General features: G+C 42.5%; 1 protein-coding gene across 2 annotated transcripts in view; it reads right to left on the bottom strand.

Annotated features, from left to right (window-relative positions):
• The window catches only part of DPYS (dihydropyrimidinase), a 100963-nt gene that overhangs the window by 9975 nt on the left and 68673 nt on the right, over positions 1–22315 (bottom strand). For both annotated transcript variants that reach the window (XM_040261896.1, XM_040261897.1), the window contains exon 8: positions 3246–3453. In XM_040261896.1, coding sequence (XP_040117830.1) covers positions 3246–3453 — 208 coding nt within the window. The remainder of the gene's footprint in view (positions 1–3245; positions 3454–22315) is intronic.

Raw genomic sequence — 22315 nt, 5'->3', positions numbered from 1 at the left:
GGTGAGCTACAGTCCATGGGGTTGCAAAGAGTCTGACACGACTGAGAGAGACTGATATGAGGTGTTCTCAGTTAGTCTGGCATCCCGGCTGGTGAGCAGCAGGTATTGACAGCCAGGAGCTGCCTCACCCTGTCACATAACTTACCACCAAGTAACTTACCACCAAGTGTGGCTCAGACGGTAAAGAATCTGCCTGCAATACAGGAGACCTGGGTTTAATCCCTGGGTCGGGAAGATCCCCTGGAGAAGGGAACAGCTACCAACTCTAGTACTCTTGCCTGGAAAATTCCATGGACAGAGGAGCCTGGCAGGCTATAGTCCATGGGATCACAAAGAGTCCAACACGACTGAGAGACTAACCCTTTCACTTTTTCTGTTGGATTTACCACTTCTGAGTCTACGCCTTTCTGTTTATTCCTTGTATTACTACTATGAGTGTCATGAATGAACTAGCTTCCATCGATGTCTCTAATTATTTTTTCCCAAACCTAGTACAGAATAATTTACCTCCCACTAACTTTGGCCACCTCATGCAAAGAGTTGACTATTGGAAAAGATTCTGATGCTGGGAGGGACTGGGGGTAGGAGGAGAAGGGGACGACAGAGGATGAGATGGCTGGATGCCATCACCGACTTGATGGACATGAGTTTGAGTGAACTCCGGGGAGTTGGTGATGGACAGGGAGGCCTGGCCTGCTGTGACTCATGGGGTTGCAAAGAGTCGGACACAACTGAGCGACTGAACTGAATTGAACTAAACTGAACTCACTTAAAGGGCTTCCCTTGTAGCTCAGTAGGTAAAGAATCTGCCTGCAGTGCAGGAGACCCGGGTTTGATCCCTGGGTTGGGAACCCCTGGAGAAGGAAATGGCAACCCACTCCAGTATCCTTGCCTGGAAAATCTCAGGGACAGAGGAGCCTGATGGGCTACAGTCCATGGCGTTGCAAAGAGTCGGGTATGACTGAGCAACTAACACTTACTTACTTAACTCACTTAAGTCAACCTTTGTGTTTTACAGTATGTGGTTTATTGCTTAAGCACATAGCTTTTGGAGTCAGATAACCAGAGTTTATGTTTTGGTCCTGCCATATATGACCTGTATGACATGACGAACTTTATTTCCTGAAGCTTCAGTTTCCTAATATTTAAAGTGGGGAAAATAATAAATACTCCCTCACCCACAGGGTTGTTAACAGTGACAAGATCCCCTTGCACTGTGCTTTGCCTCAGTAAGAGCTCAGAAAATGTTAGTATTGGTGTAATTTACCATATGATATTTAGAAATACACGGAAATCTTATGGTTTCTACCTACCTGTCACCTGTCAGTATCAACGTTTACAAACTAACCACAGCAAAATAAATGGCAACCTTAAATATTTTGACTGAAATACAGTACATGAAGAATTGTAACATTCTGAGAATTTACAGCATTCCAGAGTACTTGTTTACTAAATCAAAGCTTTAGGAAGTGATTTTTAAAAAAGAGGAAGAAAGGATGAATCTTATTTATAACAAAGTCTGAGAATCCATAAGCAAAAAACTTTCATAAGACATTAGGGAAGAAATCAAAGAGACTACAAGATCCAAATGAAATGAATTAGAAAACAGCTAGAGAACTTTGGAAAAAGAGAAATATATTTTAAAATGAAAAAAAGACAAGGAAACCTTAGAACTAATCCAAGGGTTATAAACTATAATGGTTATGTGGTCAGGTTGGGAACGTTAATGGGTGAAGCCTGCAGATGAAAGTCATAAAGGCTGCCTCTGCAGGGCTCCGTCACCCAGCTCTAGCCTATTTTTACCATGTGAGATTGAGGGCACTGGTTGCCTTCCATCGCTCCCAAACCAGCAGTTTAGATGATTTTAATCTGAAATTTTTGATATGTTAGTGTATTTAGTGAAGTGAATTTTTAAAATTGTTGAAAACACTGTATAAGCTAAACAAACAAACGTGAAAATACAAGACATAGTAAAAGAACATAACTTTTAATACCTCTCTTATAACAACAGGATTATTACAAAGACTTTATTATAAATTCAGTCATCAAAGGGGGAAAACAAAGAGAAGTGATATTTATAGACCTCCCACTGGTCCCTTTTGTTTTAAAATCTCACTTGACTCTTACAGTCTATTGGGGAGGAAACACTATCTTCGTTTTCTAGATGAGGAAGCAGCCCAGGGACGACAGAGAAGCTTGACCACACAGTGAGGAAATGTGAAGTCAAGGTAGAATTCATATTTACTTGACCCCAACCCTGCCATGAATGCACCTTGAACGTGAAAGTCACTCAGTTGTGTACGACTCTTTGTGACCCCATGGACTATACAGTCCATGGAATTCTCCAGGCCAGAATACGGGGGTGGGTAGCCTTTCCCTTCTCCAGGGCATCTTCCCAACCCAGGGATCGAACCCAGGTCTCCCGCATTGCAGGCGGATTCTTTATCAGCTTAGCCACAAGGGAAGCCCAAGAATACTGGAGTGGGTAGCCTATCCCCTTTCCAGCAGATCTTCCTAACCCAGAAATCAAACCAGGGTCTCTGCATTGCAGCCTGATTCTTTACCAGCTGAGCTATTGGGGAAGCCAGGATGCGCCTTGCAGACCTTCAACTACAGGGAGCATAGTTTCTCAAGGGGCAGTTGTTGAGCTTGAACGTCACGTTTTTATTCATAGGGGAGGCCACGCCTCCCACTGTTGCTCCCAGCCAATGACAGCACGCTACATAGCTGAACCCAGGAACGGGCTCAAGGGCTGTCTGTAGGTTGCTCAACCTTTGTTAGTCTGAATGAGATGGTATTCTAGGATGCTCCTCACGCTGTATTTTTTCTCCCTCTCTCATTCCTTGGGGCTGGGCTTGAGTTGCAGTCTGATGGCTCTCCACAGTCTTTCCCACTTTCCCTCCCATTTTTTCTCTCAGGTGTAAAACGGTGGCACTTTTATCTTTCTGGATGGCTACTTCTGAGACGAGCCTGACTAACAGCAATTGCCAAAAGGCCCACAGGGGCCCTGAACTTGCCTAGGAAAACCCGACTTGATCCATTAGGAAACCCTGAATAGGCACTAATCTGCAAAGGAAAATGCATCCATCCAGTAATGAATTTTTCTTTGAAAGCTCTATTTGTCCGTAACCTTTTCTGACATCCCAGGAATATGTTACCCCATTGTATGTGATAATACAAGCACCAACATCAGGAGCACGTGACAGTCCAGCCAGTGGTAACAGCCCCTGAAGCCCCAAACTCACCTGGTCCCGTTGCTTGATCCGTTTGTATATATATTCAGCAAACGGTTTACGAGGAATAAACTTCCCGTCTCCTGCTGAGACACTGAAAACTCCAGCTTCGTATACCACTTTGCCTCTTGAAATAGTCACCAGGGGCACCCCATGGCAAACCATGCCCTCGAAGATGTTGAAGTTGACAGCCTGATGATGAGTTTTTGCCGAAATGGTCCTGATGTAAAAACAAAGATGCTCCCGATCATGCCTGGCTCACTTGACAAGTATGAAATATTAAAAGAATGGCTTAGAAGAAAATTTAGCAACTCTATTAAGCCATAGCTTTATTACTGGAACAAGTGACTTTAAGAATAGAACATAGCATTAACATTTCATTACAAAGTAATTACATTTTCTGAGAAAAACCCAATAGATCACTCTTTATGATGATTAAAGAGGTGGAGTGGGTGGAAGAAGGGCATTGTCTCTCATGTTTATGATTTTAAGTTATTTTTATGTTTATATTTAAAGAACAAAATATTTATTATAAAATATTTCAAATAGATGAGTCTGATGAACACGCTGACCAAATACCCAACTCTACAGAATTTTAACTTTTTGGAGACATGGTTGAGGCTTCCTCAATATCTCTCCCCAAATTCCATTCCATTCTCAGAGGCAATAGTTAATGGGTAACTTTCAAGGAAAATCATATCTTGAATTTCTTTCCCTTGTCTGTGGCAAAACTGGAAATTTGAGCACAATATAAATAACAAAATATGTTAGCATATAATCCCTTAGCATATTTTGTCACATGTTTGCATATGCATCAGTTGTCTCAGTAGTTTATTAATACTTCTCAATCATATACAATATGATTAATGACTTCCAGGCTGGATATTTGGAAATGCTCCTTTCCCTAAATCACATTATGGAAAACGAAAAAGAAAATCTGGCAGCAGTGGACCATACAAGCATAACCTGAAGTTTCTACAAGTGCTTGCTCTCAGGCGTGAATTAAAGAAAAGTGATTCGTTAAAAAAAATCCCAAGGTTAGGTCGAAGGAATAGCAGCTAATAGCTCCCCTGCAGTCCTAATCTGGAGGGTCAGAGCTGGGAAACTTCACAGAGCCACCTCCAGTGGAAATGAATGGGATCACACTGGCCTGGTCTTGGGTTCCAGAACCCCATACCCAACTACCTGTTGGGTTTCCACTCCTTAACACATCCAAACAAATTCTTGATTTTTCCATGATGACTACAGTCCACACACTTGAATTTGCTCCTCTCTTGAGTGTCTCATCTCAATAAACGCTACCTCCAACCATGTTTCCTCAATCCTTAACCATCATCAAGCCTATTGATTCCACCTCTTCCCCCCAAAATCTCAAACCTGCCCACTTCTCTCCCACTCTGTTGTTCCACTGAGTCATCTCAGTGACACCACGACCATCTCTCATCTGGACAACCTCAACACCTCTTCATGTCTCCACTCTATTTTTTTTTTTTTAAAGCATTTTGTCTGTACTATGCTGCATGTGGGATGGTTCCCTGACCAGGGATAGAATCCAGGCATCTACAGTGAAACCACCAAATCCTAACCACTAGGCCACCAGGGAGCTCCCACCATATTTCCACTCCTACCCTTCTGCACTCCACACCACTCCCCACAAAGCTGCTCAAATGATTCTTTTTTTTTTTTTTTTTAACGAGTGTCAGATCAGGTCACATTTCTGCTTGAAACCCTCACTAGCTCCAGTCTGTTTCCCAAAAGCCTGTTAAAAAAGCCCAGATGATAATAACCACAAAAAAACAATCTGCTCCCAGTGAGCAATATCAGCACAGAAAAGAAAAAGAGGAGCTTCCTTATGCCAGGTGGATACTTTATGACATCCTATTTTATCTTTATAGCACTGCTTCAAGATAGAGAGTATTTTCTACACTTGACAAGTAAATAAACTGAGATTTAGAGAGATTAAATAACTTGTCAAAAGACCTATGACTACTTTGATGAAACTGCAACCTTTTTATGTTTTTTAAATTAACTGCAATAAATTTTCTTTTTTCAGTGGTAGTTCTGTGAATTTTGACACCTGGATAGAAGTCTTATCCTCACAACACTCTGGACACAAAACAGTGCCGTCACCTCCCACAAGTCATACCGTCCCTGTGTAATCACAACTTCCCCTCCCCCGTAACTCTTGGAAAACCCTGGTCTGTTCTCTGGTACTGTAGCTGTCTCGTTTCAAGACTGTCATATAAATGGAATCATTGAGTAGGTAACCTTTTGAATCTGACTTCTTTCATTTGGCATACCTATTTTGAGATTTCCCCAAGGTGTTGCGGGTATCAGGAGTTCATTTCCTTTTAATTGCTATGTAGTATTCCTTTGCAGGGCTTCCCAGGTGGTGCTAGTGGTAAAGAAACCCCTCCCAATGCAGGAGACTGAAGAAATGGGGGTTTGATCCCTGGGTCGGGAAGATCCCCTGGAAGAGGGCATGGCAACCCACTCCAGTAGCCTTGCCTGGAGAATCCCATGGACAGAGGAGCCTGGCAGACTATGGTCCATAGGGTAGCAGAGTCAGACACGACTGAAGCAACTTAGCATGCACGCATTCCATTGTACAGACGCACTACCGAGTGTTTTTCCATTCACCTTCTGAAGGTCATTTCGATTGTTTCCAATTTTTGATGATTATGAATACAGATGTTAGAGATTCATGTACATGTTTGTTGTGAACTCTTCTCCACTACATATTCCCATAAGTGGCATTGCTGGGTCATATAGCCAGTGTATACTGCCAAAGAACGGCTTTCAGTATCCTTAGGAATCAACTTACTCATGTAGAGAAACATTAAAAGATCACTAATGATTGGGAGGTGGGTACAAACACAGCAACAATAATTTTAAACACTAAGGAGGCAGGAAGAGTACCTATCAAATAGCAAGTGATGTCATTAACATGAGGAAATGAATAAAATAGTTAAAGGGTTAGTAGGTAGAGAATGAGTTATGAATAAGTTATGAGTTGGTGATAAAAGACACAGACTTAAAGAAAATAAATCTAGGAAACAATATAAAGGAGATTTAGACCTTCAGGCTACAGTGACTTTTTTATGACCATCGCAATCTCTCTGTGATATCTCCATAGTCTGGTACTGCGTTTCTGCTTTTCATGGTTAAACTGATGGCAGAAGCTCTTGGGCTTATATTGTAGTATGTTATATAAGCATGTCTAGACTGATGCATTAGTAAGGCTGCTATATAGAGAAAATAAGATGCATAGTAATTCATGCTGAAATGGTTATTTACATACAAGATTGGGAGGCAAGAGAGAGAAAACTCTAAATTATAAACTTTATTTCTCTAAGCAGAAAGTTAAGAGTTACAGATGCTGTTAAGAAAATAATCTAACAGAAGAAATAAGTTCTATACACAAAAATTGCCATTCCAATATCTAAACTATTGAAAAACTGAAGCATAACAATTTTCCAATGATTACTCAATGGAATATTGCATATCTATGAAAGACTAGAATTAAGACTACACTGGGAAAGAGAAGAAAATGATAATTATATAATCTAAATGGAAAAAAGTTGGGTTTTCCTAACTTCCTAGAAAGCATGGGTGAACACATATGCATGTGGACAAATGCAAAGGAAATATACAAGACAAAGTGCTTGTGTGGCCTAGGAAAAACAAATATGCAAAAAACAAGTAAATATGAAAGCAAAAGATCTGTGGCAGCAAAATACCCAATCAGATTTCTTTGCCTCAGACAAAATAAAGGTCATGTTTTTTACTTTCTCAGTGTTGGGGTTAGCAAGAGAAAGAGGGCAATTAGGCAACATCTAAGTGATTTGCTATAATAAGGTATTATGTAAATGAGGTCAAATTAACACAAAATGTAAATTCTTGGCACTATCACCAGCAGCAAAAAGTATGTGCTTCCACTCTCACATTGGAAGGCGTCTGACAGGGTGTCATTCCTCGCCCAGCTTTTCCTTCCAGCTGAGCTGCGAGTCTCCAGCTCTGTCAGTGCTTTGACACTGCTGAATCTTCTCTTTCCCTGGGTGCCCTTCTCACTGCTCACATCTGCCCTCTCCCTGCCCCTGCCATACCAACTTCTTTGACCTTCCACTAGACTCTGCTCAAAAATCCTAGTCCCATGTCAATTATATCTCAATAAAGCTGAAAAAGAAGAGAAATGAAATGAAAAGAAACAAGAGGAAAGGAAAGAAAAAAGAATACTGGTCCCTCTAGAAGCTAACCCTGATGACCCACAGTAAAACTTGGCATTTTCCTCTGTGGTTTAGCATTATCTAAATCAGTTGCTATGTTTTGTATGTGTTGGAAATAGAATACTGACTTAAATGGAATGTAAACATCCAGTCCTACAGTTCTGTTGTGTACGAAACATGTCTGGTGAGCTGCACAAGCTCATTAGTAATAAATAAATAAACATTGTTACAATTATCATTCTTAGTTGGATTGTATCCAGTTATGTGAAACATTTGTTTATCAATACCTAACAATACTTAGCAATACCAACATTGTCAACATGATGAAGTCCATAGATAAGTATTATCACTCCATGTCCTGGATAACAAGGCTGAAATACAGCTGTGTAAGAGCTTGCCCAGTTTGATATTGAAGCAACCTCTGAGAGGTTGGAATCACTGCCTTTTTTTGAGTAAACTGATATTATCTAACCCCATCGTAAGAAGATTTTAAAACTTGTGGTACATTTTCAGTATATGTTTTAAACAAACAAACAAAAAAATACAACACAGTATCATCACAAGGTTTATAAATTATTACAAAATGTATTTAAAATCTACTTATTACCAGTGCAGTATGGGAGATGCTTCCCTCAGAGCTCAGTCGGTAAAGAATCTGCCTGCAGTGCAGGAGACCCAGGTTCAATTCTTGAGTTGGAAAGATCCCCTGGAGAAGGAAATGGCAACCCACTCCAGTACTCTTGCCTGAAAAATCCCATGGACAGAGGAGCCTGGCAGGCTACAGTTCATGGGGTCACAAGAGTCGGACACAACTTAGCAACTAAACTACCACCATGAAAGATGTGGTCCACTGATGGAATAAGCACAAGTTCAAAGTCACACAATTGCTTTTACTGTAAGGACGCTTGTCCCTTTGAACATGCTTCCTCCAAGGCAGAGGCCTTCTGCTCTAAGGCAGTAGCCACAACACACTTCTCAGATGCCTTTGCAGCTGACCCCATCACGTGACCTGGCCTCCTCCAAAATGGTGCCCCCGCACCAGTCTTTGCATGGCAAGCTGGTGGCTCAGGAAGCAGGTGCCACAGAATCCATGTTGGTGAAGGTAGAGATGGATCAATCCTGTTTTTCAGGCCAGCTGTGACAGAGGTTTAGCACTAGGGTTCAAGCCCTGCTTCAGTCAAACCATCCACGGTAACTGAGCCCAGGGACAACCCTGGGGCTCTCCACTATCCTCTGGGAGACCTGGGGCGTTGGTCCCAGCTACACATCTCTCAGCCTGGTCTTCTGGCCCTCCTGGAGATTCTCCGAGCCACCAGTTCTTTTTAATACGTTCCTCTTTTGTTTAACCACCTAGCTTAGAGTTCTTTTGCTTGCAGCTGAAGAACCCTGCCTGATACACTTTTTTCTTTTAGCCATCTTAGAAGAAAGTAAGAACAACATGCCCGGGCTCTGACTAAAAGGGATTCAGTCATTGGACTAACAGGTCATCATCCTAAGGTTCAGCAACACCGGGAGACAAATTGGAGCAGGTGACAAATGGGAGCTTTGCAGTGTATTTCAGCCACACATGTGGTCCTATTCCGAGAGATACAGTGTAGCAAGCACTGTCGTTCCAACCCTTGACATTCACTCTCCCTTCCTCTGGTTTCAGCCACCCCCAATTTTTCTTTAAGAAAACTCTCTCAGGAATTCCCTGGTGGTTCAGTGGTTAGGACTCCATGTGTGTCCACGGCAGGGGTGGTGGGTTCAATCCCTGGTCAGAGAGCTAAGATTCTGCATGCTGTGGCCAAAGAAAAAAGAAAAAAAGAAATGTCTCTCTCCCTTTGGAGTTATTCTGGCAAGATGGCTACGCATGGTGCCCTAGTCTTCCCTGGCTAAGAGATGGGAAAATGCAATGTTTCCCAAGAATCTTTGGCAGGATGACAAAATAAACAAATAAAAGTTATTGGAGGGTATATCCCTGAACACAGATCAACTTCTGCTACAGTCTGTCCAGGGTTGCTCTGGGCTCTGCTCTTTCAAAGCCTGGCCCATAGACTATTCCTCTGATATGTGAGCTCCCCATGACCTTCCCATAGACCATTTTTACTCACCTGAGTGTAAGTTACTTGCTCTGGTTTGCAGCCAAAGACCCTGACTGATAAAGACTTTGGCTTAGGACAGTAATTTTTGTAATGAAAAGCCCACGATGTCTGAGACACAGTTCAAAAGGTCTATTACTCAAAAAGAAATCAGAAGCTACTTTCCACCAAATCTGTCCACAGAATAGATGCAAATGTGGGGTGATGCTCTGATTCCATTCATAAGTCAAACCAAGGAGCTGTGAGATTCATCATTAAACATTTTTTCAATTTAATGATATGCAAGCCAGCTCAGGAGAGGAATAATTATAAGAAATACCTTCTTTTTGATTATCGATTGGATGGCTAGGCTCTTGGTCTGTCCTGGTGGTGACAGGAAAGATAAGAATGCTTAAAGTCTTCCCATCTGGGAAGTGAGGCTGGGGTTCCTGGACCATTGACTCTTCATTAGCAGATTCTCCGTGGTTACCCTGCCCCAAGGGAAAAGCTGCTTGCTGTCAAACGACCTTTGAGCCTGTATCAAACAGGCACGTCTCTCTGCAGAGGGGTGTCAAGGTTGTCTTAGCGAGTTCCAATTATACACATCTCCAAGGCTTGAGCTGACAGGAGAGCAGAAGCACTGAAGGTAACATTAAGCTGTTTTTCAACTGAGTCAATAACTTTGATACCACTGACATCACAGCCACAGAAAAACATTCTGTCCCTTTGCAAATAGCTTCCTATCAAAGAGCTGCATGCTCCTACAGATGAGAAAATCACTGAAGCAAAGCCTGAGGGAGATGGCAACACTGTCTGTGTGCTTTCAGAGAGAACACTGAGGAGAGGATGAGAATTTCTGAGAATAACTGTGGGTCTTCCTGACCCCAGAGAAGTCACTTGTGTAGGTATTTTCTTATAGTTTCTCCAACTCAGCTACTTTTTCCATGGCATGAATAGATTCTTACCATGAGAACCAAAAGTTAGTTAAAAGAGTCGTCTCAGGTCTATTAGTGGCTTCTTCAAAAATATATCTTATCTCAAAAAAAGGGAGGGGGTGGGAGGAATTGGGAGTTTGGGATTGACACATATATACTATTGACACTATGTACAATATAGATAACGAGTGAGAACATACTGTATAGTGTAGGGAACTCTACTTAATGTACTGTGGTGACCTGAATGGGAAGGAAGTCCAAAAGGGAGATGATATTCGTACATGTATGGCTGATTCATTTTGCTGTGCAGTAGAAACTAACACAACATTGTAATCAACTATACTCCAATAAAAATTAATTTAAATATATATATATATATATATACCTCATCTGTCTACACTGTGTTCTGACGCCTTCTATATTGAACATGAAGGGATATTAACCATTTAAAGCTTCCCAAGAAGAACCAAAGAGCCTCTTGATGAAAGCGAAAGAGGAGAGTGAAAAAGTTGGCTTAAAACTCAACATTCAGAAAACTAAGATCATGGCATCCAGTCCCATCACTTCATGGCAAATAGATGGGGAAACAGTGGAAACAGTGGCAGACTTTATTTTGGGGGGCTCCAAAGTCACTGCAGATGGTGACTGTAGCCATGAAATTAAACAATGCTTGCTCCTTGGAAGAAAAGTTATGACCAACTTAGACAGCATATTAAAAGGCAGAGACATTACTTTGCCAACAAAGGTCCATCTAGTCAAAGCTATGGGTTTTTCCAGTAGTCATGTGCGGATGTGAGAGCTGGACTATAAAGAAAGCTGAGCGCCAAAGAATTGATGCTTTTGAACTGTGGTGTTGGAGAAGACTCTTGAAAGTCCCTTGGACAGCAAGGAGATCTAACCAGTCCATCCTAAATGAAATCAGTTCTGAATATTCACTGGAAGGACTGATGTTGAAGCTGAAACTCCTATACTTTGGCCACCTGATGTGAAGAGCTGACTCATTTGAAAAGACCCTGATGCTGGGGAAGATTGAAGGCGGGAGGAGAAGGAGACGACAGAGGATGAGATGGTTGGATGGCATCACTGATGCAATGGACATGAGTTTGAGTAAGCACTGGGAGTTGGTGAAGGACAGGGAAGCCTGGCATGCTGTAGTCCATGGGGTTGCAAAGAGTCGGACAGGACTGAACGACTGAACTGACTGACTGAACAACACTATGAGGTAGATACTATTTTTTCTCCCATGCAATAGACAAGGATGATGACACAAAAAGGTGAATAACTCATGCTCTGTTACACAGCTTGTAAGTTCATGTAGCTCATATGAGATAAGAAGTTGGACTCTTAACCACTAGACAATGCAGCCCCTTGAAAGCTCTATGAGAAGTTACTTGCAAAGCATGCAATCAATGAAAACATTCTTCCTCCACCAGGAAACAAATGGGAAGCAGCTCATCCCATACTTCCTGATGTTTCTTAAGTCTGTTTTATGTTTAGCCACAAGCGATTTAGGATGCTATTAAAAATTCCTTAAACTGAAATTGGTCATTCTCCAGGTGATCACGATGGAAGATATATATATATTTTTGACATGTGTTCCAACTGTCCATTTCAAACTACTTCTCTGTCAATTTCTTGGACGTGACAAGTTATATAAATGGGGAGCAAAGCAGTCACTTCTCTGGAAATGCTAAATGGTGCTGCTTCAAGTGCATTCTCATTATTAAGCAAAGTTGCTGCTCACTGCACCCATCAATCTTCCATCCTCTCTGCAGACTTCTGCACCGCCTCCCACAGAAGAGAAAATGGGAATTGCTTCAGCCACGTTATTAAATCTAAATTGGACAATCACTTGGAACTCTATTGGTGCTCCATGGATGGCAAAACATTCAATGCAGATTCATAAAAATGCTGCCCAAACATTGACTTACAGAAATAAACTGATCAGGTAAGCCAGCTATTTTGTCCTTGGAGTTATATTCTACAGGTCATGGATAGTGGTATAGACTGCAGTTAGATACATTGGATTTAGACTCTAGAAAGTTGACCTTGGGCTTCCCTGGTGACTCAGATGGTAAAGAGTCTGCCTATAATGCGGGAGAGATCTGAGTTTGATCACTGGGCTGGGAAGATCCCCTGGAGAAGGAAATGGCTACCCACACCAATATTCTTGCCTGGAGAATCCCATGGACAGAGGAGCCTGGCAGGCTACAGTCCATGGGGTTGCAAAGAGTCGGACATGACTGAGTGACTAATACAATAAGCTGACCTTGGAAGGAGGTACCACATTTTTCACCCCCTGTGCCTCACACAGCACTGAGCAAACAGAAAGCACTTTGCATACCTATTTGTTTATCTGAAAATAAGTTATTAGCTAATTTTGACATTACTACTTAACATAAATATTTCATGTTTTATATAGTAGTTTTCAGAAAGTGGAGAACTAAAAATAATTTAGTGTCTCAAAGGAACAGGAGCTGAATGTGAATCAGCAAAAGTTTAGCATGATTCTAGGATGCATGTCCTATGAATGTTAAACAGGTAAGTGCTTATTGCTGAGGTTTGATTGTTAGCTTTCAGAAGGCGAGGCTGTGGGCTCAACATATTGGTTCTGAGTTAAAAATAACTTCCTGGGGTCGGGGTGGGGTGGGGTGGTGGATTTGGCCTTGTAATTACATTGTTACCCTTCCTGGGAAGCTGCCTTGCTCCTGGCAAGGTGACACTGATAGCCTATCTATGGGTGCAACTTGGGCAGAAAAAGACGTGGGTTTTCTACACAGCAATGCGTGCTCTCTCAGTCACTTCAGCCATGTCCGACTCTTTGTGACCCTATGGACTATAGCCTTCCAGGCTCCTCAGTCCATGGGATTCTCCAAGCAAGAGTACTGGAGTAGGTTGTCATGCTCTCCTCCAGAGGATCGGTCCCACCCAGGGATCGAGCCTGCATCTCCTGCATTACAGGTGGATTCTTTATAGCTGAGTCACTGGGGAAGCTGTGTAGGCTTTCCACACAGCAATACACTAGGTCAAATTCACATAATATCCTTCCTGAAAATCAGAATAGGCCAGGTCCTTAAGACTATGTTCAGCTCTAATAACATAGTTTAGGAATAAAAAAAGACTCTCTGGAATATAAAGGGAAGACAGTAGGGTTCTCAATAAAGTGATGGAAAAAGAGAACGCTGGATAACAGAAATGTCAGACGGACTTCTCAAAATTTATTTTGGAAGGAAAAAGATGACCTATTTTCCCTCCATCCCTGCTGAAGCGCATAAGAGGAGGTAGTAAGCAGAAATGCTGGCAGATGAAATGTGGTATGACACTGGAAGATAACTTCTTGACAACCAGGAGTGAGTTGTGTTAGTGAAGAAGAGCTAAGTCTGTGTCCGGGAAAGAGATCCATGGACCTGGCCGCCAGTGAACTGTGTGAAGAAGCCAGAGGGAATTTCCAGCTCCACAAAACTAAGAATGGACCCCTGGCCACCAGCATTCCTGAGGCAAATAGAATGTTGCGTGATTCCATTTCCAAGTCACTTCAAATAGGGGCCCTCAGAAACTCCAAAACTGTCATTTGCTTATAAAAACCATAACCAAAATACGTAGGATTTACTCTGCCATAGGCATTGAAAGCATTATCTTATTTAATCCTTGCAGTAAGCCTATGATATTGATGTATTATCATTATGCCCATTTTACGTATGAGAAAACTGAGGTCAAAAGAGGTTAAATTCTCCAGGACACAGTTAGCATGTGGCAAAGCTAGACCCTGAACTTCAGTCTGTGAAGTAAAAAGGCTTTCGCGTAATGATTAAAAGCAGCTTGATTTAATGGCAATGCAGGTTCTACACACTGCCCGAGACAATTGGTCGTTAACTATGCAAAGTGCTATGCTTATGTATTTCTGCCTGGGCTAGCAAGTCTTCCCTCATGCTGACTGCTCAGGCACCATTAGTCAGTTTTGAATGGATGGAGTCACTGATGATCCAAGTATCTAAAGGGAATTTCCTTAGAATTTTTTAGACATGAATTGTGAATAACAAAGTAACATTTCCCCATCACTTTTTTGATTCTTTCTAAAGGTGTGCTGTGGAATAATACCCCACAAGAGCCACTCAGATACCAGAGGCTTCCCTGACGTCATGGTGTGAACCAGAGTCCCAGGTGTCCAGAGAAAGCGCTGACCTTGGATGTTTAAGAAGAATCTGTAATCTCCAAAAACCCTAAACCAAGGCTTGGAAAACTATCAGAGGTTGCAGGTCAAATCAACTTGTTTTTGTAAATAAAGCTTTACTAGCACATAGCCATGTTCATTCAGTTATGTATTACTGCTTTTGTAATAGCATGTGGCTGCTTTTGTATCACAATAGCAGAGATGAACGGCAGCAACAGAGATAGCAACAATAGTAGCAACCATAAAACCTAAAATATTTTCTCTCTGGCCCTTTACAAAAGGAGAGTTCACTGACCTCTGCTCTAAATGCTGCTGCTGCTAGGTCACTTCAGTCGTGTCCGACTCTGTGCGACCCCAGAGACGGCAGCCCACCAGGCTCCCCCGTCCCTGGGATTCTCCAGGCAAGAACACTGGAGTGGGTTGCCATTTCCTTCTCCAATGCATGAAAGTGAAAACTGAAAGTGAAGTCGCTCAGTCCAGTCACACTCTTGGCGACCCCATGGACTGCAGCCTACCAGGCTCCTCTGTCCTCGGGATTTTCCAGGCAAGAGCACTGGAGTGGGGTGCCATCGCCTTCTCCAGCTCTAAATGCATCCAGTAGCAAAAAGAAACAAACAAATAAAAAAGACCTAAAATCTTGACAAGGGAGAGAGACGCAGAAAGAAAAAATGGAAGGACAGGGGAGAAAGAGAGAGAGGAAAGAAGAGGGGTAAAGAAAATAATAATAATTTTAAAAGTGCAAAGGAGGACAAAAAGGGTGACCAAATCCTTGTGGGCAGAGGGGAACACACCTGTGACCACCAAGCAAATTCCAGGTGTGATCAGTGTCCATTAAACTATATTCCAGGTTCCTCCATGTGCACTGCCTCATCTCATTTCGCAACAGCCCAGATTATTATCTGTTGAACAGTTTAGGACATGGAGACTGAGAGAGGTTGAGAAACTTGCTTGAGTCACACAGGAAGTACATGTGGCAGGGCGCGAAATAAACCCCGGCAGACTGACCCCGCCCCGCCACACTCCACCCTCCATCATCACACCCCACCATCCATGAGCACCCCTGCCCCAAGGATGAGAGCATCACAATCTTCACTCATTGACAAAGTTACTAGAACACTTGGACTTTCAGCAGTGAGTATCTGCTTTCCATCTGGGCAAGAATGCTCGTGACAGCTAATCATCTATTTCCGTCCGGGTGCACCGGAGCGTTTCATCGACTCTCCAAAAATAGAGCATTTTGGAGGAATGAGCACAACCCCAAAGTCCCAATTAGCAATATGGTAGTCTAGCTCCCACTTGACCGGACCCAAAAGGCAGCTGCTTCGAGGGAGCACTGTCAGGTCGAAGGAGCAGGCGCCGGAGCTGATTGTGGTCACGGCAGCATCACCTCTGTCCTCCTTGAGCAGGTGAGGCTCAGAATCCAAGGTGGTGATGCTGAAAAGCTGCACAAAGCGCTGCGGGAGAAACTGACAGCGCTCGAGCCGCCACCGAGCCCGCCTCAGGGCAGCTCATCCATTATGAAGCAGCGAAGGCAGCGGCGGCCGGACAAGCGTTCTGCCACTGCAGAGAGACAGGCAGAAACCCGCTGACTTGAGCAAGCTGGGGTAACAACTGCCAACAGGGTGCTTACAGCCCTGGGCACTGTTGCAGAGAATGCACCTACATACAGTCTTTGACTAGGGGATTATAATCAGGCCCATTTGACAACGAGGAAATTGAAGCAAACCAAGCGACTGAACTGAACTGAAGGTTAGGTAATGCACCCCAGGTTTCACCATCTGTAAGTGGAGAAGCCAGATTATAAACCTGAGAGGTATGAGTGCAAGGAGGTCTGAATCCAGAGACCAGGTCTTAACCTCTATGCTGCAGGCATGCCTTCCTTCCCTGCCCTCGAGGGAGGCTGTCACTTTGCAGTATCTAAGAGACGAGACACAAGCCAACCAGGTCTGCTCTGAATCCCAGCTCTGCCCTTTTCAGCTGTGTGATCTGAAGCTAATGAATAACGTCTCTGAACCTCTCAGTGTTTTTACCTTAAAGCAGATACCCGCATTGATCATGGTATCTAGGCTTAAAAGAGACACCAGCATTCATATGGCATCTAGGCTTTAGAGGGTGGAAGTGAAGCAGCAACCAATTTGCAGGTCAAATGATCTACTGCCTCATCTCCAGTGGTGAGAAGCCCCCCTGGGTCCTCCTGCTCTGTCTTCATCAGCCTCCATCAGCTACTCTGACTGCAGGCTCCTCTGACCACAGGATTTTCCAGGCAAGAATACTCAAGCGGGTTGCCACATTCCCCTCCAGGGAATCTTCCCAACCCAGGGATCGGATGCGTATCTCCTGCACTGCAGGCAGCTTCTTTACCACTGAGGCACCAGGGAAGTCCATGTATGTGTATATACATGTGAGCATATATCTACGTGTACATATGCCTGTGTGTATACATCTGTATCTATATCTGTATTTCCAGGTGGTTCCACTTCTCTCTTTGAACCCTGACTGCTATATCCTAGATGGGCTACTTCTGGGATCTTTTCTTACGAGGATCTCTCTCTCTTTCCTTGTCTTTTGCTTTGACATTTTCACTTGATTTTCTTACACTCAGTGGCTTAGGAGCCATGGCCAAGCCATGTATGGACGAACACGACATTGATAAAGGACATGCCGTTGCAGCTTCTATTTACTGCTTGCTTATTTGTCAGACCCTATGCCAGCATCTTTATATGCATTATTTTATTTAATCCTCACAATCCGATGGGAGCAGGGTTTTTAAAATACTTATCTTGTAAATGAATAAACTGAGGCTCAGGGAAGCTGAGTGACTCACTTAAGATCATAAATAAGAGTCTGTGTGACTCAAACACAAAGCACTTAACCACCATGTACTGCCTCCCACTGTAAGTGATCCATCCAGGAAACAAGTCTGGAGCAAAATGCACATTTATAGGAAATTTTACCCCATGGTTTTCCAGAAACACTAAAGCACCTTAAAAGGAAAACATAATGTGAGGTAGGATAATGTGAGATAAAAACAGAACAGAGAAACTTTAGAAAAGAAGATGGTCCCAGGCACCTGTGGGTAGTTGAATTTAGGTCTATACAGGAGATTAAACTTATTAGCATAAATTTCTATGCAAAACCTTTCCCCCAAACTAGGCAATCAAAGAATGAATCAATTTTAAGGCATACTGTCACGTCTTCTTTTAGACCTTGTGAACAATTTATTCTCATTATTGCCAGAAAACAACAAGTGAGGCATGGAAAGACTAGGAGGCTTGTCATATACTTAGGAATTAGAAATGCTCTTATATTAAAACAAAGCAACAACTTGAGTCTTTTATCATATTGCTGAAAGCCATGCTTCGGTCATTAAACTCTTCTTGTCTCTGGTTTATCTCTTAAATAAATGAGGTAGAATTACTAATTAGGCTTACAATGTTACCATAAAGAAAGTTAGGTTCTAAGAAATGAGTTTCCTAAGTCCAGAATGATAAGAATACTATTTCACAGTTCTGACCTGCCAGCTATCCACAACTCCATTTGCTTCCAGCTTGAGGCGAAAAAGAAAATGAAGTCATCTTGGTGGAACACTGTAGAGAATCTCTATCCATCTATGTGTTTATCTCACACTCATTCATTTACCATGTATTTATTGATCACTACTCCATGCCATGGACTGTTTTAGGCACTGGGGATACAGTAGTGAATAAAACAGACAAAAATTCCAACCTGAATAAAGCTCACACTCTACTCAAGCCTATATCTGAATTTGCAAGGACCTCTTTGTTATGAGTATGACCAACAAATGAACAAGGCCAATCTTCCAATAATAATAATGTGCATATAGGGTTTTACAGTTTATACAAAGCACTTTCATGTAACTATAGCTTTTATTTCTCAAAAGAAACTTGGGGAGTTTTCAAAAAATCAGACAGACCATTTAAATGAAGAGACAAACAATAATATGTTACCAAATGAAAAATATACAAAGTGCATGAATGGATATTTCTTTATAAGGAAAAAAAAAAAGCCCAATGGCTAACAAATATGAAAAAATATTCAACTTCCTTAGTGCTCAAACATATGCAATTTGTAGCTGAAAGGTAACAATTTTTACCCAAAAAAGCAGCAGAAATCAAAGAAAATAAAAGATTGTGCTCAGAGTTGGTCAGGAACAATGAGGCGGTAACCATATATGCAGAGAAGCCTTAAATTCATATATTCTTTGATGTAGTGATTCTGCTGTTAGTAATTCAGCCAATAGAAATAATCAGAAATTTGGATTTAAAACAAAAAAAGAGAGAGAGAGAAAGAAAGACTTAAAAACTGTAAAAGTATTCCAAGTTATAACTAACATAAAGAAATTATACAGATAGCCTTCTCTGGAGACAAGCCTCACATGGTCAGACAGCCATCGCTGCTTAATACTGCTTTGCAATGTGACATCTAAGGGGTTTTTTATGTAAAAACCACAGGAACAACTGCACCCCAGTGACACGGCAATCACAAACTAAATGTGCAGAAGAGGATTTGTAAACAGGATCGAAACTATGATTGACAAAACAAACTGGAATTCTGAAACTGTTGTTGATTCTTCTAAGCTTTTTTTCATTTCCCATAGCTTCTCAAATCATAAAAGTCATTTACTTTGATACTTCTCTGCTAGTTGAGAAATCTCTTATCACTTTGTATGTGATAATGATAAAGCTATTGCTGTGTTGGGCTTAAGTTGCTCAGTCGTGTCCAACTCTTTGTGACTCCATAGACTCTAGCCACCAGGCTCCTCTGTCCCTGAGGATTCTCTAGGTAAGAATACTGGAGTAGATTGCCATTGCCCTCCTCCAGGGGATCTCCCCAACCCAGGGATTGAATCCAGGTCTCCGCATTGCAGGCAGGTTCTTTACCATCTGCGCTACCAAGGAAGCCGATAAAGCTATTAATGTGCTTCAAGGTTTACCTATGCCACACATCATATGAAAGGAAGTATCTCCTCCTCCAAGCCCCAGAGCCTCGTACTATGCACATCTACATTAGTGTGTTTGAGGGGAAACTGAGACCTGGAGAGGTGAGTAACTCATCCAAGGTCATGTAGCTAGTATCTAAGACTTGAATCTAGTGACCCAGTTCTGCTCTGAATCTCATGACCCTTAACTACTGTGCCACACGCCCTTACCTTTTACCTTATAGTAAATATGAAGAGATATGTTTCAATCTGTCAAATTAGGTTCTAAGCTCATAAGGGGAACACATTTCTCACTCAGCTCTGAGTATGATGTCTTACACCCAGATGGCACTCAATAAATGCTTGGGTCATAAATGAACAAAGCTGCGGTTGTTTTCAAGTCATTTCTACTTCATTCAATTTTCAGTCTTTGTCCAAGGTGTCAGGAGACTTTTATGTCCCCCAGGGAAAAATATCTTAAATCAATTCTTTTTCCCCCATTTTCTTTGCCATTACCTTGTTCGAGGCCTTATTCACTCAAGCCAGACTCCACCAATAGCCTTCTGACTGTTCTCCCAGACTCCAACCCAACCTGTACACTCATGACCCTAAAATGCTATTTAAACAAGGTTTGCCAACTGATGAGCCCAGATGCAAGATTGAAACTCTGAGATCCCAGGGTGACCATGTGTGGGCAGAGCTCCTAAGCTCTTGACCAAAAGCATCCTCCCAAGTGAAGCAGTCCTGGTGTAGGCTCAGGCTGAGGATTTTGTCTGGATGTGAGACTTTCAGTGCTACTGGAAAACTGGCAAGGTTCCGGGCAAACCAGGACAAGTTGACTTTGCTATATTCTCCTTCCACTCTCCAAATCCCCTTCTCTTTACTGCAACGTACTCTACAAATAACCATTTTCAACTTATGCCATGTAAAAATAGGGAGGCACAGATTTAGATCAATTCAGATCCTCACACAAAGACATTCAATAGCTCATGCTGCCTAAGAGAAAATCTGCTGGACTTAAACTACCACTCAAAGCCCTTGGCAGTTTGGCCAGGACTCATCTTGTCTCCAGCTGCTTGCCCTCTTGACCCTTCTCTGCCCAGCCTCTTCTGTCTCTTGATTGCCTATTGAATTATCTTTTCCATTTTCCCTCATTTCTTCCAGACTTCTTCATCTGGAGGGCTTTACTGCCCCCTGTCTACTCATCCACATCCTCCCCGCAAGGATTCAGTTAGTTCTACGCCCTTATCCAAGCCCATCTCAATCTTCTATCCTCAACTCAGGACAATTATTTGAACCATCCATTAGTAGGAAACAAGTGCATGAGACCCTGCCTTCTTCTTGAACTGATGTGTTGATAGGTTATAACTTTCCCCTTCCAAGAGTTCCCTTATCCTTTCCCCTGTTTATATCTTGTCTATCCAACCAGAATGCAGCTTTAGATGGTAGGTGTTACACCTTATATTTATGCCCCCCACAGTGTTTAGAAATGCCATTTCTTTTATTGAATGAGCATATAATACATGCATGTTTATAGATAACTGATCAATACTGTCTTTCTCTCCCACCTCCACTGCATAAAGAATTCAGCAACCCTTCTACACAGATGGATGCTCCAATTCTGTGTGTGTGACTAAACTGCCTTCTCATTTTTCTGCCTCCAGACTGTTAGCTTTTCTTAAATGCTTGGTAGGAGAATAGAACCAAGAGCGTAGTATAAACATTTCCTTCCCTGATGACCAAAAAAAAAGGACAGAATCACATTGGAGGTGGGGTTGAGAAGGGAGACAGGAAGAAAATATTATCACAGAAATGTAAAGAAACAACCTTTAAGAAATTTTGGAGAGGTGAAGAGGATTCCAAATATAGGAAAAGAGAGAAAAGGTAGAGGGGGGAAAAGGGCTTCACAGAAAAGAAAAAAACAAAACTAGCTGTTTGTGTTAGCATATGCCAGAGAATGTGCAGAGAAGCCTGGCATAAGCACCGAGCTCTGCCTGGAGGCGCCGCTCCTGTGACCCCCTCCAGAAGGCCGCCCTCGGTGGGCACCATGCAGATGATGGGACTTGTGTCCATGCCTGGGGGTGCCCAGATGCCTGGTCAGCATGCAGCCCCAATTACAGGACCCAAAGCAGGCACAGGGAACTGATGGAAAATTTCCTTCAGGCAACATAATCTCGGCATAAAAAACAATATTGATCCATTTGCCTTCCAGCCAAAGAGAAATCAAGTTAGACAAAGGAAATTAGGCAGTAGGTTTAATGTGACTCCAATTGCAGCTGGAAAATAAACCTAATGCACACTGACTCTCCTTCCCCAGCTCGCTCTGCTTTGCACTGGCCACTCTTCTGGGAGGGCACAGAGTTTCCGCAGGCACAGGAAACCTTTTAAATGGAAAACGTCAACTGTCCCCCAGCCACCAGGATGTACTGGGAAGTGTGATCCCGGAGCACTGGCAGATTTGCAGGGACCTATGTCACTCGCCAAGGCTATGGTTTTTCCAGTGGTCATGTATGGATGTGAGAGTTGGACTGTGAAGATGGCTGAGAGTCAAAGAATTGATGCGTTTGAACTGTGGTGTTGGAAGAGACTGTTGAGAGTCCCTTGGACTGCAAGGAGATCCAACCAGTCCATTCTGAAGGAGATCAGCCCTGGGATTTCTTTGGAAGGAATGATGCTAAAGCGGAAACTCCAGTACTTTGGCCACCTCATGCGAAGAGTTGACTCATTGGAAAAAACTCTGATGCTGGGAGG

Source organism: Oryx dammah, unplaced genomic scaffold (assembly GCF_014754425.2).
Source record: "Oryx dammah isolate SB20612 unplaced genomic scaffold, SCBI_Odam_1.1 HiC_scaffold_19, whole genome shotgun sequence".
NCBI classification, from domain to species: Eukaryota; Metazoa; Chordata; class Mammalia; order Artiodactyla; family Bovidae; genus Oryx; species Oryx dammah.
The sequence above is the reverse complement of the archived record's forward strand: the minus strand, read 5'-3'. Positions and strand labels throughout refer to the sequence as shown.